This window comes from Salvelinus sp. IW2-2015, linkage group LG6.1 (assembly GCF_002910315.2).
Source record: "Salvelinus sp. IW2-2015 linkage group LG6.1, ASM291031v2, whole genome shotgun sequence".
Classification (NCBI taxonomy): domain Eukaryota; kingdom Metazoa; phylum Chordata; class Actinopteri; order Salmoniformes; family Salmonidae; genus Salvelinus; species Salvelinus sp. IW2-2015.
In genome coordinates this window covers 2766841-2790849 of record NC_036845.1, presented here as the reverse complement: position 1 = coordinate 2790849, position 24009 = coordinate 2766841, and the positions used below count along the sequence as shown (strand labels likewise).

Here is a 24009-nt window from a genome sequence, read left to right as displayed (position 1 = left end):
GATTCGACACAAACAATAATTTACAAAGTGTTTTATTAATGGGCAAACAATTAAAATGCTTTTATGGAGGAAACAGCATGGGATTAAAAAATATAGATATTGACTGAAAAGAAACATCACAGAACACAATAGTGGCAGTTCTAGTGCCACACAACAATATGTCTCAACATATGTACATTATTTAGGTTGAAGTGTGTAACTCTGGATTGCAGTTTGAAAATAGGCTGCTGTATTACGCTCAGGTGTAATGATAATGATATTGCATTTAGGGAGGAAGTAACCAAAGAGTATACCATACAGACTGCACAGCACAGAGCAAGGATTGACGGAGACTGTGTGCTTTCCTTTGGTAGACAGGTGCACCGTCAGAGAGATGACCCAAGAGATGAAGATAAGCAAGCTGAAAGTGATAGATTTACCCTCGTTGTAGTTTTTGGGCAGGTCAGTTCCCATGTAGGCAAAACTAAAGCATGCAATACCCAGCAAAGCGGCAAACAGTACTATCACATAAAAGATGGGGATGACTCCATATGTGCGATCCAAAATTACCTCGCTATACAATGTTATCTGATTGGGCTTGGGTCCTTCAATGGCTATCCACAAAATGCACAGAAACAGCATTATGACAGTGGTTGTGATAATAGTGATCCACTGACCCCCATGCTTGACCCAGAAATCATACGCTTTGGGCAGTTTGGCGGCCATTTTGAAGATACAGACAATCTGGAAGGAGCGAACAGCAAGACAGGACAGGCAGGCCAGATAGAAGACTACAAACACAGAATTGCGTAAGGTGCAGATGGCCTCTGTGGGTTTGCCGATGTGGAAGAAGACACTGATGGAGGACATGGACAAGCAACACAACATGAGGAAGCAGAGCCTCCCACCGGCTGACTTTACCACAGGGGTGTCATTCTTACAAAGGAACAGAACCAAGATGGCCATTGAGATGAGGATGATGGAGCTGGCCTGGAACATCAGAAAAATGGCCAACGGAGCATCAGAATGCAGATACTCTATAGAACGCTTAGTGCATGAGGTACTGCCAATCCTGGCCCACTCATCCTTTTGGCATGCTATGCAGCTGTAGGGATCGGCTGTTGGGAGAGGAAGGGAAGAGAAAGTCTGGGTGACAGATTCTAATATGTGTACAGATAACAATTTTTGTCATGTGATTCATAGGTAATAAATGGTGCCAGGTGTTCTTTCTGACCGATTGACCTGTCAAGGAAAAACTCCAGGCAAAAACAAAGTCATGTTGCTCAGTACCTGTGTGGTTGATGTGCTTTCCATCAGAGCAGATCTCACAGTCAAAACAGCAGGTGTGGAAGCCAGTTTGAACTCTTCTGGAGCCAGATTTACACTCACTAGAACACTGCAGAACTGGAGCCTGCAAGAAGTAGGAACAGCTTAAAATATCACTGTGGAAAAGACCAGCATCAGTMATCACTAATTTGAATACCACGCAGTGTTTTGATGGTGTATAATGTATACTTGCATGCTTTTGAAGAATGTAGTACTAACCTTTGTGCCCTCAAACCAATGTATGAGAGTTTCATTAATATGGAAGCTTGGTGTGGGGTTGGTAAGGTATGAGCCAATGTCCACATTAGAACATGTTTTATTTTTGCAGTCCCAGTGTACAATGTCGTAATGAGCCGGTGGGTCCCCGTTCTCATCAAACTCTATACTTTGATTGTCCAATTTGAATTTGACCTGTTTTAGTGCCTCTGTGACCTGGGAATGCAAGACAAAATGGTCAAATAAAAGATGGCGTCAATTATTAACCATATTGTTAACCATATTTTTGGTGATGTGGTTGACCATAAGGCTTCATGTTGAAGGAGATGCAGCTCAGTTACCATGTAAGGATAAGCAATGATTTCTGAGTTGGCACAGTTCCGTGTCCCAAACCGCAAAGCATTGTGGAGTGCATGAGCCACAGCATACACTGCAGAGTAGATGACAAAGCTGTATGTCGGGTCCTCTCCAATAATTGTCTGGGCACTGGTGGAGTTGCAGTCAGAGCAAATCTGACCACATCTTTCCTTCAAGTCCATGTCAGTGCATGCATRCTCATGTCTGGATTTTACTGTGTTGTTAATGAACTCATCAAATCCTCTCAGGTCCTTGTGCCTCTGTACAGTGACACCMAAGACCGTCCCTATCCTCTCAATCTGACTCTTCTTGATCAACTCTTGGTTCATGGACCATGTCTCACTAGCGATCCATATCTTCTCCTTCACTCTGAGATCTATGGCCTTTTGGATGAAAGGAATGACAAACTCCACATTGGCAAAGACTASAATAACCTGGACATTGAACATGGCTATGTTGTTGAATAGACGCCCTATTAAGGATTGGTTTTGGGGAATGGTGTCTTGGTACGCCAAACAGATGTTAGCTGGTCTAATCTCATCCTGAAAAACTGCCAAGGCGTCTCTGCTGTAGTCATTATCACCACCGATGAAAGCCACTCAGTTCCGGTTTAACTGTCGGAGTATACGAACTATAGACTCCACCTGATATTTGTCACTGGGAATGGTTCGGTAAAAGGAGGGAAATCTGTTTTTGTAGCTCAGTTGGACACTTGATGCCCCATGAGTCACCTGTGGAAGTAAAACACAAAACAATAATGCTTTTGTGAGAACAAGGATTGTCATATTTGAACAAGCATTACAGTACAGGTACATTTACATTGCAGTGTTCTACAGAACCATTCACGAAGAGTACAAACACAAGGGAGCTACTGAATAAATAGCACCATCATGAGGTTATATTGTGCCATAAAATACTATTTACCATTGGAATCATCTCAGGCATGTACAGAGGGGTGACACTGATGGTTTGGCTGCTTCCAAACGGGCCAGTGACTGAGATTACTTTAGGTCTGTAGTTTGTACCGTTCCACACGGGGATGGCTCCTCTTCCCTTTTGGGTCAGAAATTCCAGAGCAGCCCCATAACTGAGCAAGTCAGAGCAGTAGTCGAAAATCTCATAGCCCAGGCTGACACCAGGCAACAGCAATGTGGAGTTGTTGATCTCTTCAATAGCAAACCTCATGACTTGAATCTGCTGGTAGCTTGCTGAGGAAAATTTTAACCTGGGATGTAGAATAAAAGGTTGCATAGTTTTACTGTCCATGTGTGCAACAAAAATAGTTTGACATTTACAGTATTGTTTTTTCCCCCCAGTGGTGAAAGCAGACTTTGCCTTACCTGTGACATTGAAGCACCTCAGGTTTTCTGTTTTCAGTGTCAGTCGCTGTACCAGTCACTCCATACTTCTCATGCAGCTGGAATAGTCCTCCCAGAATGTAGTCTCCATCCAGGCTGAGTTGTGGTAAAGAGGAGCATGTGTCACTTTGTTTCATCAGGTGAAATGACACCATCACCACAAGAAACAACATTGTAGGTTTCTAAGTAAGAGTGAGTTGTTAGAGCAGAGGCTGAAATGCTCTCCATCTACTGAGGTGACTGATACCGATCATCTTTCACTCTGTTTTACATGTTGCGTTACTTCCTTGTTTGTGTTCCATGCCCCAGATACCTGGATAACCACATCCACCTATCCATGGTCAGGCTATTATGGAAACATGTCTTGAGGTTTATGAAAATATCTGTCAGGTCTTTCACACACAAAATACTTAGACATTTCCACCAGAAGAGGCTGGTGGGAGGAGCTATAGGAGGACGGGCACATTAATGGATGGAATAGAATAAACAGTAGCGGTGCATGGGTAAAATCACTGGGGAAGCCAAGACAGAATAAAAAGCCATATTACAACCTGTGTTGTGATAATTGCATTGTTTGCTCTATAACCTGTTAGTTCATATGCCTTGCGACTGTGATATATATGCCTAAGGCCGAGACACTAAGAAGACACAGTGGCAGAATAAATTCAACCATACCTTTGTTTCATCACAAAACCAGAAAGCAACCTCTGTCTCAACCTCTGTCTGGTGAAGTCCACAAAGCATATTGCATGTAACAATCAATTACATGACCTACAGCATGGTCAAGCAAGTTACTGTTTCTGACATTTTAGGACCACTAAACAACTATTGATTTAGAACTATGGTGAGTTACCGCAAGTCGCAAAGGAAACATGAGCTGCCTCCACTATTCCAGCACCTTTTCATCTTCAACATTATCAAATCACCTATGCTTAGTCTAATACAGTGACAGCTAAAAGATACCAAAAACAATGTAGTCCAATCAACATAAGCTAAATATGATGTGGCCATGCGCGTTCGTGCAAATTGAAAAGCATGTTGGCTCACCCTACTTGTAGAGAAACGCCAATGCCATCCTCCTCTCATGTTGACGAAACGGTCTATCACTCTGTCATACAGTACACGCTTTCATTTTTTGTTGTCCTTGACTACCTGGCTAAAATGCTTGCTTGCTAGCCTAATTTCCTTTCATGGGCAATGTTAGCTAGTTAACATTAGCCTTCTACAACTAGCTACACATTGAACTTCCATCCTCTCTGGCCAGGGGCACAATGTATGAATTTATGGTTGGATCAGAATCGCCATTATAATCACTGGCCAGTACGGAGAATAAATTAAAACCACAAGTCCAAATCCCTATCATCCATGGCTAATTTAGGAAAGGGACCATTTTAGATAGCTAGCTAGCCATCAGAGGACAACAATACAATGAGATGCACAACGAGTTTCTGTCAATGTTTGCTCTCGATGCAATGTGATTGGAGTGAAGCCAAATCCAAACTGGCTTCCCTTGACACTTTTTATGTGTGCGCCAGGACCACTCACAGTTGATCTACACTGATTGGCTATTATTTTATACAAAAGGCTTGCCTTGCATTCAATGCTACTGGCGGCATCAATTTCATACTCTTTTGGACCAGACAGCATCAGATAGATGGCCTATACATACAGAGACAGACAGCGCTGTTTAACTCGCTCGGATGCTTTCTCCGGTGAGATTTGGGGAATTTTGGGGGGAAACCTGGCTTCCCTTTGCATCCATGAATACACACCACTGGGAATAAATGGAACGGTTTCGAACATGGAAACAACGTTGGACTTTGTTCAATGTATTTCACAATGAGCCCGTCCCTCTATAGATCCTCCCACCAGCCTCCTGATTTTCAATCAGTTTTTAGACCCAGAGGCACATCATTGTGAGACTTACGGGAATGCTTGCGAAACAGACAGAGCAGACCAGGATGGGGTTTGGTGTTTGAGAAGTCAATGAGAAGTGAAAAATTCTTCCTTAGTTAATTTTCTGAACCAATGTCTTAAGTAGTTGAACATGTTATTACGCCAACCTCATGAAAGTGACAAGATTTTCTTTTTCGTCAAAAACAACATATCTAAGGAGTGCATTTGACTTGACGGCCTGCACATGTGCAGTTCAGCGCAAGACGACAGTTACACCTCGATCACACCGACTGCGTTTGCATTTTGGTACACCAGAATTACATTAATTTCCAATGGAACGCTGCGTTTGCCTTGCAGCATTGCATTGCAGAGGCATTTGCAGGGCGTTCTGTGTGGTGCATATGTTGGATTTATCGAACGTATGAGTCAAACTGTATGCGTAGACGGCTTGACAGAAATGGTAGAAGGTGAATGTTGAACTTTTGTTGCACAAATATCCAGATGACGCTGCGTACCATTTTAAGCAAATACGCTGTCGGTGTGATCGAATAAGACCTGATGACGAGTTTCTGTACATGAGCTTAGCTAGCCCACTTCGCCATGACATTGCCTACAAGCGTCATCTCGGATTTCTATTGGAGAAGTAGGCCAACTATGCTGAAAGAGTAAAGTGTGTGTGTGTGTGTGAGAGCAAGTTCTCCAACACTGTAATATCCCATTTACATATGCTCAACATAATTTGCATCTGAAAGCACTGTTCATGCACCACTTGTTGCCATCCCCACATTATAGCTTGAAACAGAGTTTTACATCAGTCCTGCCTAGGGTTGCATGTAGTGACCAAGGTGGCTCCGATAGACATGGCAGCTCTGTTTCTAGCTCCAAATGCTAGATGGGACCAATACAATTTCAATGGGAGGGTATATTACTGGGAACATTCAAAGTTTACCAGTAAACTACCAGAATTTGGGTAATTTCAAGTTTCTTTGGAATTTTATCACAGGACGTCTAGTGGCCTTTTTGGGTACTTCAGATTATCACAGGTGTCTATCTCATGTAAATCGATAAATGAATCAGATAACATGATTTTAAAATTTAAATAGAATGACAAGCTGTAAAACATTTCTCAACATAAACCATTTAACTTAGTGAATACCATTGGTGTTTAATATGAGGATTTCAGCATTAAATATCCTTTATTCTTTTTACAAACGTATCTCTGTTAATGATTTCGCACCCAACTGGTAGCAGTTGTGAAAGAAAATCAAGTTTGCAGAGTTTATTGAAAATAATGCCATTGTTCAGATTTTTTCATTAATTAGGCTATTTTCTCATTAACCATAAAGTCTATCCACCAGAAACTCATGGACAATATGGACCCAAATATACACTTAAAAAAATACTATGAATGTATTTTAAAAAGTTATTCAAGTATAAAATGACCAACATTACCATAGATTACATGTTAATTACCAAAATTACAAAAAAATTACCAGTGGCTTTGCAACCCTAGTTCTGCATTCTTGTGTGTAAAATAGTTATGGCATTCTGTTTAAATCTTCAATATACAGTGCCTTGCAAAAGTATTAATCCCCCTTGGCATTTTTCCTATTTTGTTGCATTACAACCTGTAATTTAAATGGATTTTTATTTGGATTTCATGTAATGGACATACACAAAACAGTCAAAATTGGTAAAGTGAAATTTTTAAAAATCGCTTGTTACAAAATAATAAAAAAATAAAAATACAGAAAAGTGGTGCGTGTATATGTATTCACCCCTCTTGCTATGAAGCCCCTAAATAAGATCTGGTGCAACCAATTACCTTCAGAAGTCACATAATTATTTAATAAAGTCCACCTGTGTGCAATCTAAGTGTCACATGATCAGTCACGTGATCTCTATACATACACACCTGTTCTGAAAGGCCCCAGAGTCTGCAACACCACCACAAAGACCAATGAGCTCTCCAAACAGGTCAGGGACGAAGTTGTGGAGGAGTACAGATCAGGGTTGGGTTATAAAAAAATATCAGAAACTTTGAACATCCCACAGAGCACCATTAAATCCATTATAAACAAATGGAAAGAATATGGCACCACAACAAATCTGCCAAAACTCACGGAGCAGATAAGGAAGGCATTAATCTGAGGCAACAAAGAGACCAAAGATTACCCTGAAGGAGCTGCAAAGCTCCACAGCGGAGATTGGAGTATCTGTCCATAGGACCACTTTAAGCCGTACACTCCACAGAACTGGGCTTTACGGAAGAGTGGCCAGAAAAAAAGCCATTGCCTAAAGAAGAAAATAAGCACACATATTTGGTGTTCACAAAAAGGCATGTGAGAGACTCCTCAACCATATGGAAGAAGGTACTCTGGTCAGATGAGATTAAAATTGAGGTTTTTGGCCATCAAGGAAAACACTATGTCTGGCGCAAACCCAACACCTCTCATCACCCCGAGAACACCATCCCCACAGTGAAGCATGGTGGTGGCAGCATCACGCTGTGGGTATGTTTTCTCATCGGCAGGGACTGGGAAACTGGTCAGAATTTAAGGAATGATGGATGGTGCTAAATACAGGGAAATTCTTGAGGGATACCTGTTTGTCTTCCAGAGATTTGAGACTGGGACGGAGGTTCACCMTRCAGCAGGACAATGACCTTAATCAWACTGCTAAAGCAACACTTGAGTGGTTTAAGGGGAAACATTTAAATGTCTCAGAATGGCCTAGTCACAGCCCAGACCTCAATCCAATTGAGAATCTGTGGTATGACTTAAAGATTGCTGTACACCAGCGGAACCCCATCCAACTTGAAGGTGCTGGAGCAGTTTTGCCTTGAAGAATGGGCAAAAGTCCTAGTGGCTAGGTGTGCCAAGCTTATAGAGACATACCCCAAGAGACTTGCAGCTGGAATTGCTGCAAAAGGTAGCTCTACAAAGTATTGACTTTGGGATGGTGAATAGTTATGCAAGCTCAAGTTTCCTGTTTAGTCTTATTTCTTGTTTGTTTCACAAATATTTTGCATCTTCAAAGGGGTAGGCATGTTGTGTAAATCAAATGAAGCAAACCCCCCCCCCCAAAAAAATCTAATTTTAATTCCAGGTTGTAAGGCAACAAAATCGAAAAAATGCCAAGGGTTGAATACTTTCGCAAGCCACTGTACACCCACACAAAAATAAATCATCCCTCAAATGTGCAGCTACCATGAAAACATTCAGAGCTTTGTTCATTGCTTATAACAAGGGTAATTTAATATTCAATCATACAAGGACACTTAAATGTAATTCTTATCAAATATTTAAGTTAATTTATGTCAATGTTCCAATAGGGACAGAAGTTTCCAGCACAGCAAGCTTGTCCTGAAAAGAAGAAATAGGTCAATTTTAAAATGGCTGGTATGACAAACACTTGAAATGATTGCAACTGAAACTGACATTAAAACTCAAGTAGGCGGCATTGAAACATTGACTAGACTATATGAAAACTAACCTTTGTGGATGGTTTCCAAAACCTCCCCAGCTCCTCCTCTAGGGCTGGTCCTTGGTAATCTTCTCTCCACTCGGCAGGCTCCATGTACCCCTGCAGAAACGCTGCTGCTTCGTCCACCAAAGGCATCTGTCCAACCGCCACTCTCTCAACCTTTGACCCTTCTATCCCAGCAACCTGCTCTTTAACTTTCTTTGACACCTTAGCATTTGTGGTGACAACACTCAACTCACTTGACATGTTCCACTGAGCTACCTCCTTAACCATCACAGTATTCTCCTCAGGAATATTGCCAATCTTTACCTCCACCTCTTTACCCTCAGGTATCTCCTCCTCAGGTACATGTTCCAAAGTTACACTTGCTGTCACTTTGTCTGTGCCATTCTCTTCAGCCTCCACCTCAATCACCTCCTCCTCAGCCCGTTTGTCCCCAATCGGCTCCTCCACACCCCCTTCTTTTCTGGCTACCACCCCCTCTCTCACTCCTTTAACTATCCCTTCCTGCACCCCCTCTACTTTATTCATAACAGCGACTGACATGTTTTTGTCCTCCTCCCAAGGAGTGACTGCCAAACTTTTAAACTTCACCTTCTCCTCCTCTTTATAAGTGACTGCCAAGGTCTCCTCCACCCTTTCCTCACTGTCTGGCTGTCTCTCAGCCTGAATGGGTAAACTCTTCTCCCTGTCCTCCAACACTCTCCAGGGTTCACTGGTGATCAGGCTTTTCACTGAAGGATACTTCAAGGCTGGCCCTGGTTACATCAGGCAGAACCACAGGTTACAGATCAGCATACATTATATTGACTAATTCATCTTTGATGAAGGTGGTCCAGCATTAACTGTGTTGTATACTTACAAAACTCTGACACGTCACAGACAGAATCACAGCAGGAGCACACAGAGTGAGGGCCATACAGCTCCTCCCACCTAACAAGACATAACAACCAGGGGTGTAATCATTAGTCCAAAACGTTTTGCAATGGAGATTTTTCAGTTTGGAGTAAACACTTTTGCAACCAAAACGAGAGTTTCTATTGGACAAATTCAGGTAGGTCACTCCCTGTTTCGTTAGCTTCCGTTTGGTTTCTAGTGAATAAACCTCTACTTAACCAGTGCAAAAAACAATGCATGACAACTAAATGACTTAATGATTTCATTATTATCAGTGTCCTACACACTGATCATGACCACCGTATATGTAACTTGTGAAGTAATTCTTGGGCGATGATTGATCGACAGTGGTATAAGTAAAAATACTTTTAAGTACAACTTTTTGGGGATATCTGTACTTTACTATTTATATTGACAACTTTTTATTTTACTACAGATATTCCGAAAGAAAAAGCACTTTTTACTCCCATACATGTTCCCTGACACCCAAAAGTACTCATTACATTTCGAGTGCTTAACAGGACAGAAAATGTTCCAATTCACAGACTTATCAAGAGAACTCACGGTCATCACTACTGTCTCTGATCTTGCAGGCTTACTAAACACAAATGCTTTGTTTGTAAAGTATGTCAGTGTGCCACTGGCTATCCATAAATAAATAAAATAGTGCTGTCTGGTTGGCATAATACAGGGAATTTGAAAAGATTTAGCATTTACTTTTGATACTTAAGTATATTTAAAATAAAATACTTACTCAAGTAGTATTTTACTGGGTGACTCACTTTTACTTGAGTATTAAGGTATCTTTACATTTAATCAAGTATGACAATTGGGTACTTTTCCCACCACTGGATATAGAAATAGATCAGATTGGTCGAGGTTACTGTTGAGACTCTAAAAAGACAGTTTACCTTCCCACTGTGTTATTGTACGTGCAGGATTTGGCGCTCTGCTTTGAAGTGGATTTCATGACAGTCATAATACAGTGCAGGTAGAGACGCTGTGGAACAGAGTACGGATTATATAAATCACTATTCGCTACCGTTGTGGAAACATTTGTGTTCCATAAAAGGATATAGCCTAACCTTGGCAGTGATTTGGGGGAACAGGAAAGCATCCACAGTGAAGCGCAGGTCATTTGACTCTCTGGAGAAGAACTGGGACTGACTGCCTTTCCGCTTGCTGTCCACCATACATCTAAAAACACATACACGTGGATATACCCACCACTAGAATAGATACAAATGCTATAGCTACAGCAGTGTGTGAGAACTTAAGTGTTTGATTACCCAAAGTTGTGAATTACTTCATGGCGGGGTGTGGTATTTGGGTCCTTGGATGTCGTAACAAAGCAGGAATCAACAAACACACTCTCATCTTTGGGGACAAAAGCTGCGTAGGCTTTGAAGTACATTGGCTCCCCAAGCATGTAGCTCTCTTCTGACGACAATTGTACCCATCGCTCTAGATTTGGAGAAAAATATTTCCCCCTCATTCTCTGCACCTTAAATCATCTTGCCAACTCTTGTAATGGGACATGTTTACTTACCATTGCATGCAGTGAGCCTAAACATGTGTTTGCCATTCATACTCTTCAAGAGAGTGCGGTCATGCACCTCAGGTACATAGCCAACTTTGTAGGAGTAGTGGAATCTGTTAAGGAAATGGATGGTAAACGGCAAAAAACACTCATTCACAGAGTAGTAAGACTGAAGTATAAATGCCTGCTGTAGACTAGTCTATTGGGCACTGTACCGGTTATAAATGCACTGAATGGGGAGGTTGAGAGGTATGGCTCTTATCACTGGCCCTTGTGGTTCTGGAGAAAAGCGAAGTGAGCTGGAGTACACCAGCTGGCCATTCATGGTCTGGAAGTCATTAACAGAATAAAGAGTACATATTTTAGGGTCAGTTTAAGAGTGTGCTCCAAATGGATAGAGAGGGCAAAATGTATCCCAACACATCTTACCGTTTGAGTACTGCCACAGTTATTCAGGTCATAATGGAAGTAAAAGAAAAGTGGGGTGACCCGGGTGACGGGGCAAGTGCCCAGGAAGAGCATGGAGGCCAGACACCTAAACCTGAGCTGACCTCTGTTGATGCGCACGGATATCTTGTTGTACCCGCACCACACCTCCACTCCACGCGGATTACGCACGGGAGAGAAGTGGTTGCGCTCTGGACTATTTTGTAGCGGAAGCAAGAGGTTGGTCAAGATACTGGGGAAACGTATTTTCCCGGCGACTGGTCTGAACAAGTCCCTATCGACGACGGGAACCGCAGAGTGCTGGAACATGGGAAGGAAGTAGTATGGTGGTTCTGACCGAGGGGCACCGATGGCATCGTCTTCCACTATCTGAGGCCTGATCACCTCACGCACTGGTACATTGCCAGGGAGGTGCCGCTCCGCAAATTGGTAGTCTTGATGCTCTTGACCACCCCATCTGTCAACGTTAAAATCAGCTTCTGCTGATACTTGTGTGAATGGAAAGGCAGAAAAAATCCATACAAATAGACAAATCATCCACGCAACTTGTGCCATGTTCAACGTGACCAAAGCCGCAAAAAAAAAAAACTCCGTTGTCCAGAGCGCCTCGTGGACACACTGTTGTTAGCAAACTAGTGACCATTCAAAGATTAATCATGTAGGCTCTTGATAATTGCGCTCACCTGGTTTTGGCGCAACAATTACGCACTTGGCACACACGGCGACGTTCATTGCATGTAGGCTACTGGGCGTAGATGATCAATTAATGATTCACTTCATTATATTCGCAATGATATATGAAAACGTATTATGCATAGCCTACAATGTTGTTACAATGTAAACTTTTGAGTATGTAATTCTCTTATCTTTCCACCAGATGCCAGTATAAACTGTGCTCTCAATTTTACTCAGTGACTTGTGTGAATACAACACTTGGCCTTCACCTGTTATATTCATATTCAATAACTCTCAACTAGGAAGAGCGCAAATGTGTTGATGAACATGAGTCAAACGGTCCTAAATTGGTTCTAATTGCATGTCGTTCTATGGTATAGGTGACCCCACAGACAACATTTTGAACTAAACAGCATTTACCATTGACAATGGAATAGATAAACGGAGGATTGTGCTAACGTAAGCTGCGACCAAAGATACAGCTAGGGGCATAGAGTAGGTCTTCAGGGTAACAATAACCTGTCTTTAACACTTCCAGTAGCACGTGTTCATCAATCGTTACCTCCAGGAAGACACTGGTTCAAATACAGTGGAGACACTGTGTACCCATTTGATAGTAAAACACCAATCATTGTATCTAGCTATAATACTATGTTTACACTTAACTCAGAGCTGCCTGCTACTGTATATTGGCAACAATAAAATATTGTCACGAGAGTGCAAGACTATCCAAATGACGCGACTGATTCCTAATAAGTTCATTAGTAGCAACACCAACTTTGTGGTTCTTCACAGACATCATCCCCACCACACCCAACCAACACCAGTTACACTCAGGTACAACAACAAAAAGAATGAAATAACTTGAGGTCAAACGCAAATCTCAGATTTATTATGCCATGTCAGTGATCATTTAGCTTGCCACATCAACAGTTTGTCTTTGTGGTAGGCCTGCTACTGTATGCACATTGCTCAGATGAGGGTCTGTCGACTGAAAGCTGTGATTTGCATTTGACCTTTGTGTGCAAAAGTATACTCTTTATTCTTATATATCCAACTTTATTCTTACCCAGGTTCCCCATTCAGGCCCCGCCCAGTGGCTGACTTAAACTAAGAGTGTTTTAATAACACCTTTAACTGTTACATTTAGTCAATGCCCAACTTTCACCAGCAGGAAGGCAACCAAACAAAAAACAGAAAACAGGTTAATTTTTACCTTTTCTTTTTCTTGTTAAATAGTAATAAATACATGAGATGCAGTGGTTTATTTTTCCATTTTTTCTGAAGCAGGAGGGTTAAAAAGTTTCATTTTTATTTATTTATCTGTCTGTCTGTTTTCTTTAGCAGCAATCCGAACATGGTTGAAAGTGTAGATAGCAGCCGAGAGAGAAGTAGTTCACTTTTTTTTTGACTTGATGGCAAACAGCACTCACAGAGTGTCGTGAAGGAGGGAGGGAAGGGGAGAAAAAAGACAGGAGAAAGAAAAGAGGCCAGAGAAGTCAGTCACTGGGGCTGTAGGGGTAAGGAGGGCATGAAAGTGTCCCCTCATTAGTATGTACTCCTCCCTCCTGCTATATATTGCCCCCCTCCCCCCTCCTTCCAACAGAAAAATGGGGCAGAGGAGAAGAGAGCGAGACAGAGAGAGCGAGCAAGATTTGGCTTAGCATATCCAGTTACTCCAACCCAAAATGTGTGTTACATTTCTGTAGTTTATGGTCCAAAACAAAAGTGAATAAGAAAAGACAGAAAGAAAGACAGAGAAAGAGGGTGAAAGAGTCTGGTTAGATGGTTAGATGTTGAAGTAGAAGGCAGACATTTTTTTTTTTTAAACAACAGGGAAGCATTTTGGTTTTCCTTGTGGCAAAATGTTTTGTTGTTTTTCGTTCTTGAATCACTTCCTCCTTTTGTGAAGAAGTTCTGCTCCCCCTCTCCTCTTGAAAGCCTCTCACTTCGTCAAATGTTTCAGCCTCCTCATCGTATAGTTTCTCACTGTGTGGTGACTACGGTTTTTGTCATTTGCTTCATTTTATTTCTATGATCTGTTTCATAGTTTCAGATATATAAGCCAGTGTCAAGCGATAGAAGATTGGAAACATAAAAAAAAATGTAACAAAAGTGTGTGTGTGTGTTTCGGGGGTGAGATATACTGAACTGAAAAACAAACTAAAAAGACCCTAGTTTGTTTGTTTCTCTGTGTATGCACAAGTGTTTTCTGTCCATCAGCAAAAAACAAAGAAAAAAACCCTGTATAAATTAAAATGAATAAATAAACCACCTCTCAATTTAGCGCTCTTCCGATCTCCCCGCTTACCCTCCTCATGTAGTGATGTTTAATAAATAAAACATGTACAATTAAACCTAGACTTTAGAAAAACTAAACAAAAACAAAGAAAATAAAAAAGATGTTAAAAATAGCATAAGGGTATTCTCTCGTGCCTCCCGCTTCTTAACCAACAATTACCACTTTTCAAACCATTCATTTACTTTTGCGGTCTTCATTCCAAAATACAACCCAAACAACAAAAATCTCGCTGCAAACCTTTCCTTAAATCACATAAAATCAAATAATATAATATTAATAACAATAAAACAAACTTATCTGAAACTTTCCATTCCAACTACTGAGCCCCGTTTCTTTCCTTCAACAAAAGAAAAACAAAGAAACTGAAAAAAGGATAAAAATGGTTTCAAAGCCTCTCTTACTCTCCCTCGACCTTCTCCCATGCAAAACAAAACTAAATTCCTTTGATATTTCATAAGTTTGTCTCTGTATGTGTGGCCGTATTTGTTTCAAACTCAAGTGTGTATAATGTATATGTATGCGTGTTGAAATTGTAATGTTGTCGTTGTTAAAATTGTATGGCTTTTGGAATTTGTTCAAGATTTATCAAGAGTTGGCCGCGTTCTGACCACCACCGCCTCCACTGCCGCACACACCCATCATGGTGGACTCCTCAGAGTCCGGCCTCCCCCCGCCGCCCCCTACTCCCCTGGGTGGGGGCCCCCCGGTGAGCATCCCGCCCCCGACCACACTACCCTGGGGAGGGTTGTTATTGTTGTTACTGCCCGGGTAGCATGGGGGGATGTATCCAAGCCCGGAGGCAGCGACCAAGCTGTCCTGAGAGGCTGGGGGCTGGGCCAACTGTTGCTGGGAGCCGGCGGGGGGCGGCTGGGGGGCCATGACCGTCCTAGTCCGAAAGGCAGAGAGGCCCAGGTGGAGGTTGGAGGAGCCGTACTGGCTGGAGTCCAAGCTGGATGGGGGCGGCATGATGGAAGACTGACCCAGATGGTGGTGGTGTGTGAGGCTGAGCTCGATGCTGTCCGGCATCTGTGGGGAGGAGATGGGCATCAGGGGCTGGCCCTGTGAAGCCTGGCCCTGGGGCTGGTTCCCCTGCCCAGTCTGCCGCAGGCCCCGCCCGTTGCCGTGGTGACCGCCGTAGATGGGGTGCGGGTGGTGTGGTTCCATCATGCCCCCGACGCCGCRGCCTCCCAGGAAGTGGCGCGAGTGCTGCGTGGCCGCCGGCTTGTGCAGCAGCAGCTGGGGATATGGGGGGTCGCCAACGCTACTGCCGCTGTTGGACAGGGGACCCATGCCCCCCTCTCCACCCGGCCAGAGGCGTAGCTGCTGCTGAGATGGAGCCTTGGCAGCGGGGGGGAGGAAGAGAGGTCATCGTTAGAAACAGAGAATGCAGAATCTACAGTACATCATACAAATGTCAGTTCCAGCTGGTATAGAGGAAGAACATGTTGTTCCATGTGATGAGATCTGAGACATCAGAGTGAGGTCAGATTTAAACCGCTCACCTGTGGACTCTGCATCTCATAGTCTGAGTGAGTAACTGCACTGTTGTAGTACCGGTTACTATACCGGTAATTCCGGTTGTCATTGGAAGAACCGCTAGATCCACCTGGACAGAGGGAGTAGGGGAGGAGACGGAGTAGGGGAGGAGACACTCGGTCAGTCAGAATACACAATAGTTGTGTTACGTCAACATACTGACAGTCCATCACTGCTGGGAACATAACCTGTTGCTGAGCTGCTGAACATGGTGCTGTAGCTAAGGTGACTAGCTGTTGCCATGGTGAATGGGAGCTGTAGCTGTGGCAGAGGAGAGGCCGCTGAGGCTGAGCTGTTGCTATGGTGACGGTGTGCTGCAGGCTGTAGGGACTGAGCTGCGGCTGAAGTYACTAGGAGCTTGTTTCTATGGAGACTGTGTAGCTGTTGCAGAGAGTGAGGGGCTGTAGGGGCTGGCTGAGATGTAACATTGAACAACCATCACTATGACGCAGTAGACTGCAGTGTTCCCCCGAAGACTATGTAGGTGGGAGGGATCTCCCAGACAAGATCCTTTACGGTACTAACCAACATGGCTTCAATGGACTTTCAATAGCTCTCAATCTAAGGAAATCTTGGTGTTTTTCACAAACATAGGAGAGAATTATCTGGGGGGAAACACTGCAGTGGTAATATGGGATCAAATTTGGCTGCCAATGCTTAGTTCTCTATTGAGGTTTGACCTCTGCAGTGGTTTCTGCTAGATGTTTCCCCATGCAGTGGACTGTGACTGTGGCTTATGGTAAGGGTATACTGTATACTAACTGCTGTGTCCCGTACCGGAGCTGGAGACGGAGCTGGTGGTGGAGGTGGAGTGGCTGTGGTCCATGGCCGGGCTGGTGGAGGTGGAGCTGCTGGTGTTGGTGCCCTCGTCCGTCGTCTTCTTGAAGAAGTTGTGCTGCAGCGCGTAGAAGGGRGTGATGCGCGTCTTGGGGTCGTAGTCCAGCATGCGCAGGATCAGGTCCTTGAACTTCAGGTAGTCGCAGGGAGCGTGCCCCTGCTCTCCGCCCCGCCTCCCGCCAGGACCCCCGGTCTCCACCCCCAYGATCTCATGGAGCCGCCGCGTCGCAGGAGGCTTGTACTCCTGAAGAGGGGGATAGAGTGAGAGAGAGAAGGGGGAGAACAGAGAATATGGATGTGGGGAGGTGCAGAGAAACACTGTTGAATTCTCATTTTCTTCGAGGCAGTTTTAGTGACTTTTAGTTATTATTATGGTTGAATTTCACACATGCAAGCATGCATGTTGTTATGACGGTGAAATGGTTGATGGTCAGTAGAATGCATATTATGAATGGATAGACTTACTATTCGGTCTACTTTATTTACATAACACCAAGCCAGTGATGAGAAGCTGGAATGAATGAGACCTCCAACATGTATCCTTACATGGTCTCCCTTCTAAAGACCATCAGCTCCTAGTCCTAAAACTAACAATAAGTTGTCTTATCCTGCACTATATCATTCACTTAACCCCTAATCGTCTAGTGAAAATTCATGGCAACACCCATAGGTGTAAACCCGTGCTCACACACCCACCCAGGTGTGCCTGCCTCTGGGGTGAGATGGCTGATCCCCCACCATCTCCAATCCCTTTTGGACAAAGTMAATTAACATCTGATCCAAACTTTTCTCCCCCTCTTTCTCTCACCTCCAACGTAACCCAGGCCTCTCCCTTTGTTCAACCTCTACCTTTCACCTGCCTCCACTGCTCCTTCATCTCATCCCTCTATCTTATTAAGGGCTATGTAATGCTTCTGATACACACAGAATAATGGAACGATAAGGACCTTTTTAGACAATTAGAGAAAGCTATATGACGAGGAGTTTACGGTTTAGATGATGATGACTGGAGGAAGATGCTGAGGACTCAGATCTCCTTCCTAAGAGTGGGAGTTTAGGTTAGAAATGAGAAAAGGGAGAAAATACCTCTTTTGCACAAACTACTTTCCAATATCAAGCTAACCCTCCACCCCTTCCTTCTCCACCTCGGTTTTCTACCCATCTCTCTTTCTCCATCTACGGGTGAATGGTTAATACAAGTAAGAGGTTTGTTGAGAAGTTGCCTCTAACCACTGACACTTGGGTCAAATATCTTTCAATCCCCCTAGCAGTTAAGTTTAGGTTTGGGGGTAAGAGCAAGGTAATCTGATTCAAGATCTGTGGGGTGACAGGGGAACTTGAACCTACTGCGTTGTGAGTGACAGGAGGGATGTGGTTCGGAGATGAGATGAGAAGATTAAGTAAGAGCAGAGTTTTACTCACGGAGGCCGAGGGGTAAAGTACCTTCTTTATGTCCTTGTTCTTCTTGACAGTCCACAGACCGTCGGACAGCTTGTCAAAGTACTTCCGTGCTTTGGGAGCCTGATCCAGCATGTGGTTGGGAGGGACCCCCAGTACCTCCACTATCTTATTCATCTGATCCACCTGGAGAGAYAGAAACAACAGGACAGGTCAGGGGCAAATTCMGCATCGACACCCAATYCTGTGTGTGTTCTCACAGCCTACCTCGTTGGAGCCGCTGAAGAGGGGTTCTCCCGTGTGCATCTCCACCAGGATGCAGCCCAGGGACCACATGTCAATGGCCAGGTCGTAGGGCATGCCCAGTAACACCTCCGGAGATCTGTAGAACCGACTCTGGATGTACTGGTAGATCTGTGGTGGAGGAGAAGACGGAGGGACAGAATGAGGTGATATAAGAAACAAAAAGAGGTAGAGAGGGAGAGAAGAAGGTAGGGAGAAAGGGAGAGAAGACAGAGGAGGGATGGACAGGTAGGGGTGAGGTAAAGAAATAAAATATATTACCAAAGAAGAGAGCGAGATAGAAAGACGAGGGGAGAAAATGTGATGACAAAAGATAGAGGTATTAGCTCCAGTATGTTGGTTACAGAAGAACAGAGCTGTGTCCCTTTAATAACATTTCTAATCTAAATTAGAGCACACTCACTGGTGGAGGGAGACAGAATGGTGGAAGTGGTGCAGTGACACCGTTCGTCCACACGGGGGCAGGCCAAGCTGAGTAGAAATATCTAAACTGGGTGCAGCAGAGCCGCTGGGATTCTATACTTGAGCACTGTAGTGAGGCCCATTTCCTCATCTTCCCAAGAGTCCTCAAAGACGTGCTGTGAATGCCAGTTCCTATTCAACCTGGCAACGTCCTCCCTCCATAGCTTCCCTCTCCATGTCTATTTACCCTCTGCAGAAAACTGAGCTCATTCTCTTTTGAAACGGAGAGACGAAATCATCATCTGGGCTATTCTCTCCCTCATCCATCCATCCATCCATCCATCCGTCTACCCCACCCTTCTCTTCTCTCTCTTCCTGAGATATCCAGAGGCATTAGCAGACAAATAATACAATGTTTCAGAAAAGGTTAATATACAATGAACATTTATCTGGTGTACAAAATGCTGTCTCTTATTCATTCTACCTCTACCATTTCCTCCCTTCCCCGGCATCTCTCTCTCTATCCCCCCCAACAGCTCCCTCCTCTCTCCCTGCCCCAATTTTCTTCTCTACCCAACCTCCCCCCCAGCATCTAGAGGGTATATAGCGTGCATTAAGGGCCTACTATATAAACCACAMTCGACTGCTGATGTATGCATTGGTTTAGGTCGATCTTAAATATAATACACAGCAGCATGCAGATACCCAGAACAATTCACATAGGATCCATTGGGAGTGGTGAACTGCAATGCACTGATTCCAGGAGTGGACTGTGTATATTGATGTGCTTGGTAAGGTGTAGTCCTTCCTCCCCTTGCTTCTCCCTCTCTCCTAACCCAATGGTGTTCTCTCCTCACCCCCCCCCCCGCCCCCCCTGACCCCCACCCAGCACATGCATTGGGTTCATTAGGGTCTTCTATATCTCTGTGCTTGGTTAGTCAGCTAGTCTCCTCACCCTCTGGCCTAGTTGACAGGAGCTGCCGAAGTCCACGATCTTGATGGCGCTGCGCTTGGGGTTGCACAGCAGGATGTTCTCGGGCTTGAGGTCGCAGTGGATGATGCTGAGCTCGGGCGTGGCCAGGAACAGCAGCGCCGTGCACAGCTGCTGGGCAAACTTCCTGGTCAGGTTGAGAGAGACGCCGCGGAAGTTGGTGTTGCGCAGGAGGTCGTACAGGTTGTAGGAGAGTAGCTCGAACACCAGGCACAGGTGGTTCCGGAACATGAAGTGCCTCTTCAGGTGGACTAGAGGCGGAGAGGAGGGAAGAGGAGGGAGGTTAGTAGGGGAAGCGGTATACTGCAGTAACCTATCTGGGTGCACTGCTCTACATGGGTAGTGGTTGAGGTGACTTCCAGAGTGACAGTGTGCCCTTGGAGTGGAGAGCAAGGTGCTTTGACCACATGGAAACAGCTCGGCCATATAAATGCCATCTATTTTTATATTATTGTGTGTCAATCACCTCGCTCAGCGCTATAGGAGCTTAGTGAGGTAGAGGTGATTCTGTGACAGGTTTATCATTGCGAAGGCTACTGGATTGATATGTATGTAGCATGATATTTATACATAGGGATATGAGAAGTAGGGCATTGGTCTATATTTCAATTGAGACGTTAAATGTGGAGCAGGTTGCATGTGACGTCAAAGAGGCACAGTATGAATTCATTTTAGTAGATGGTATACAATGCAATAGTGTTAGATCATAAGTGGGGGCTTAAAGCAGAGTGTGTGTGTGTGTCCTCACCTATGTAGTACTTCATCTCGGTGTCATGTTTGTTCATGAGCTCCAGCAGTCGCAGCTCTATCTGGGCCTGGTTCAAGAAGGCTTTCTGTTCTTGATGATCTTGATGGCCACCCACTCCTGCTCGTGGTGGTCATAGGCTTTCACCACCTGCGGGATGGAAAAGGTCACAGGTCAGACAGGCGGCCATGTTGTTTGTAGTATATGCAGGTGGTAGGGCCAAGGCAAAGCTCTTCACCAAACAAAATACAGTCATTATCCCTCTCCTCTTCTTCTGGCCCACAAGAGCAATGACCCGTTTATTCTCCTCACGCCTGTAGACATACTTCATTCACCCCATGCAACTCTTCACCTTAAACTTTGGAAGTGTTCTCTCTCTCTTTTCCTTCCATCTCTTCTTTCTCCCTCCTCCCCCCTGACATATCCCTCGCCACCCCCCTGAACCTATATCCTACCTCCCCTCCATACCCTGACCTATCCTCCCCCTCTACCCCTGACCTATCCTCCCCCTCCTACCCCTGACCTAGTCCCTCTTCTCCCCCCCTCCTCACTCCACCTGACCTAGTCCTCCACCCTCCTACCCCTGACCTATCCTCTCCTCCTACCGCCCCTGACCTATCCTCCCTCCCCCTCCCCATCCCGACTATCCTCCCTCCCCTACCCCCTGAACCTATCTCCCTCCCCTACGATACTCACCTGAGCCTTATCCTCGCACCCCTACCCCTGACCTATCCTCCACCCACACCTGTATCTAATCCTCCCCGCACACCCGATCTATCCCATCCTACACCTCTGTCCTATATCCTCCCGCTCCTATCTCTGACCTAACCCTGACCTCTCCTCCCCTGACTCCCTGACCTACTATCCCCCCCTCCTCCCCACTTCAGACCTAATGTCACTATCACACAACCTGACTAAAGTGCATCGATCCCCTACCTCACCCGACGCTATGTATACCTCCATGACCTATCCTCCCCCCTACCCTATACTCTCTCTAAACTGTAAACTCTCTAAACTCTCTCCCCCATGTCCACTGACCTGCCCGAAGGAGCCCTTGCCGATGAGCGAGTCAATCTCGTAGCGGTCCAGCCACTTCTCCCCGTTCTTGACGATGTAGTCGTAGTTGTCGTCATCGTAGCCATCGTTGTACACCTTCCGCTCRTTCTTAGTGCTCGAGTCCTCCGGGGGCACCTGCTGAGCACGCCGCTTCTTCTTCGTGTAGTACACCTGGACACGGAGGAAAGGAGATGAAGAGAGGAAGGGAAGGGCGGGAAAAGAGAAAGAGGGGTAAGTCACTGATATTTCTAATTTTGCCACACTACTGTTTGGATAGATCTCGGAAGACCAAACCAATGATAAAACTGATATCCTTCACTTGTACATCAGTTTATGCTAATGCAGTTACATATACCTAGGGTTGCAAAACTCTGGTAACTTTCCAACTGGGATTTCTGGAAAACCAGGGACATTTGGGAAAGCAACCAGAATCTAATGTTTATACCGGGGGTGTAAAACAAATTTTGCCCTGGAGGCCTCATTCGGTCTTCAACGAGGTCCGGAGGGTGGCACCGAAAATTGGTTATACTTCCTCGCCATCAATATTTGCAAAAAAATGTCTGTTGTTCCCTGACTTGCTAGTTTTGATTTTGGTGCTAAGTGAGCTGGACAGTCAAGAAACTATATGAATGTAATAAATCCATTATCATTTCTAAACAGTTTTGATTTTGTTTTAGTCATTTAAAAGTATATTGAAAGTATATTGAAAGCAACCCCCCCCTCCCAAAAAAAAGCATTTTTATTTTACTCAAACCATCCCAGAGCCGGATTGGACCCTCGAGGGCCGGATCCCAGCAGGTGAGCTGTGAGGTGATGTTTCCTGGAGATTATGACTCCTGCAGCAGCAGAGTCCTGTTGGACCTGATGGCTGGCTGACATACACACTCCACTCACCTCATTGATGTGCTTGTAAGTCTTGATCAGATCGACAGAGAGTTTTCTCAGCGGGGCGCTGGCGGGATCTCTAAAACTTGGGGGGATCCTCCTCTGCAGTATGGTCGCATCAGACAGCACCTGGAAGGGACAGGTGGTGAGGGGAGCCCCAAAACTGTCCAAGACATCCCTGCAGTATTCTAACTAGCGGTTAAAAGAACTAAAGTAAATAAAGGTCACTATACAATGTGAGTGGAAGGAGTAATTTCCAATGAAATAACTGCATGTTTGAGTTAACCTATGTATACAGGCAACAGTGTTGCCTAGCCACAGAACAATCTATCAGTGATGGTGGTTGTAGTTGCTTGTCAATAGAGTACAGTACCAGTCAAATTTTTAGAACACCCACTCATTCAAGGGTTATTCTTTATTTTGACTATTTTTTACATTGTAGAATAATGGTGTAGACATCAGAACTATGAAATAACACATACGGAATCATGTAACCAAAAAAAGTGTTCAGCAAATCAAAATATATTTTATATTTGAGATTCTTCAGAGTAACCACCCTTTGCACACTCTTGGCATTCTCTCAACCAGCTTCATGAGGTAGTCACATGGAATGCATTTTAATAAGGCACATCTGTTAATTGAAAGTTAATTTGTGGAATTTCTTTCCTTCTTTAATGTGTTTGAGCCAATCAGTTGTGTTGTGACATGGTAGGGGTGGTATACAGAAGATAGCCCTATTTGGTAAAATACCAAGTCCATATCATGGCAAGAACAGCTCAAATAAGCAAAGAGAAACAACAGTCCATCATTACTTTAAGACATGAAGGTCAGTCAATGTGGAACATTTAAAGAAATTCAAAGTTTCTTCAAGTGCAGTCGCAAAAACCATCAAGCGCTATGATGAAACTGTCTCCCATGAGTACCGCCACAGGAAAGGAAGACCCAGAGTTACCTCTGCTGCAGAGGATAAGTTCATTAGAGTTACCAGCCTCCGATTGCAGCCCAAATAAATGCTACACGGAGTTCAAGTAACAGACACATCTCAAAAACTGCGTGAATCAGGCCTTCATGGTCGAATACCGATTATTGGAGGACAAAAAAAGCCGATACCGATTAATCGGCCGATTAATAACAACAACAAAAATGTTTTATATATATATATACACTGCTCAAAAAAATAAAGGGAACACTTAAACAACACAATGTAACTCCAAGTCAATCACACTTCTGTGAAATCAAACTGTCCACTCAGGAAGCAACACTGAATGACAATAAATTTCACATGCTGTTGTGCAAATGGAATAGACAACAGGTGGAAATTATAGGCAATTAGCAAGACACCCCCAATAAAGGAGTGGTTCTGCAGGTGGTGACCAC

The 24009-nt window shown here is 44.3% G+C and overlaps 3 protein-coding genes across 3 annotated transcripts in view; all 3 read right to left on the bottom strand.

Annotated features, from left to right (window-relative positions):
* Positions 1-16: 16 nt before the first annotated feature.
* LOC111964886 (taste receptor type 1 member 1-like) lies at positions 17-2565 on the bottom strand. The gene is made up of 4 exons (XM_023988742.2): positions 1863-2565; positions 1525-1737; positions 1270-1390; positions 17-1097 (listed from the first exon to the last, which is right to left on the bottom strand). The coding sequence occupies exons 1-4, from the start codon at positions 2325-2327 to the stop codon at positions 178-180; spliced, it is 1719 nt and encodes a 572-aa protein (XP_023844510.1). The 5' UTR covers positions 2328-2565; the 3' UTR covers positions 17-177.
* A 3790-nt stretch (positions 2566-6355) lies between these two features.
* On the bottom strand, positions 6356-12830 carry zp3d.1 (zona pellucida glycoprotein 3d tandem duplicate 1). The gene is made up of 9 exons (XM_023988741.3): positions 11485-12830; positions 11271-11383; positions 11065-11168; positions 10805-10979; positions 10601-10712; positions 10427-10515; positions 9481-9551; positions 8628-9376; positions 6356-8497 (listed from the first exon to the last, which is right to left on the bottom strand). Exons 1-9 carry the CDS (start codon positions 12055-12057, stop codon positions 8447-8449), a joined length of 2037 nt encoding a protein of 678 aa, XP_023844509.1. The 5' UTR covers positions 12058-12830; the 3' UTR covers positions 6356-8446.
* Positions 12831-13041: 211 nt separating this feature from the next.
* Positions 13042-24009, bottom strand: part of dyrk1b (dual-specificity tyrosine-(Y)-phosphorylation regulated kinase 1B) — a 33859-nt gene continuing 22891 nt past the window's right edge. The window contains 10 exon segments of the mRNA XM_023988740.3: positions 13042-15817; positions 15982-16085; positions 16793-17096; positions 18275-18436; positions 18518-18664; positions 19911-20197; positions 20695-20781; positions 20784-20841; positions 21730-21918; positions 22642-22761. Coding sequence (XP_023844508.1) covers positions 15065-15817; positions 15982-16085; positions 16793-17096; positions 18275-18436; positions 18518-18664; positions 19911-20197; positions 20695-20781; positions 20784-20841; positions 21730-21918; positions 22642-22761 — 2211 coding nt within the window. The 3' untranslated portion in view covers positions 13042-15064.

What these genes read in the sequence shown, in the direction of transcription:
- zp3d.1 (XM_023988741.3), bottom strand. Translation starts at nt 12,057, where the DNA reads ATGGCACAAGTTGCGTGGATGATTTGTCTATTTGTATGGATTTTTTCT. An exon ending in ACTGTGGCAGTACTCAAACG is followed by an intron (nt 11,384 to 11,484) that starts GTAAGATGTGTT and finishes AATGACTTCCAG; the next exon opens with ACCATGAATGGCCAGCTGGT. An exon ending in ATTCAGTGCATTTATAACCG is followed by an intron (nt 11,169 to 11,270) that starts GTACAGTGCCCA and finishes TTTCCTTAACAG; the next exon opens with ATTCCACTACTCCTACAAAG.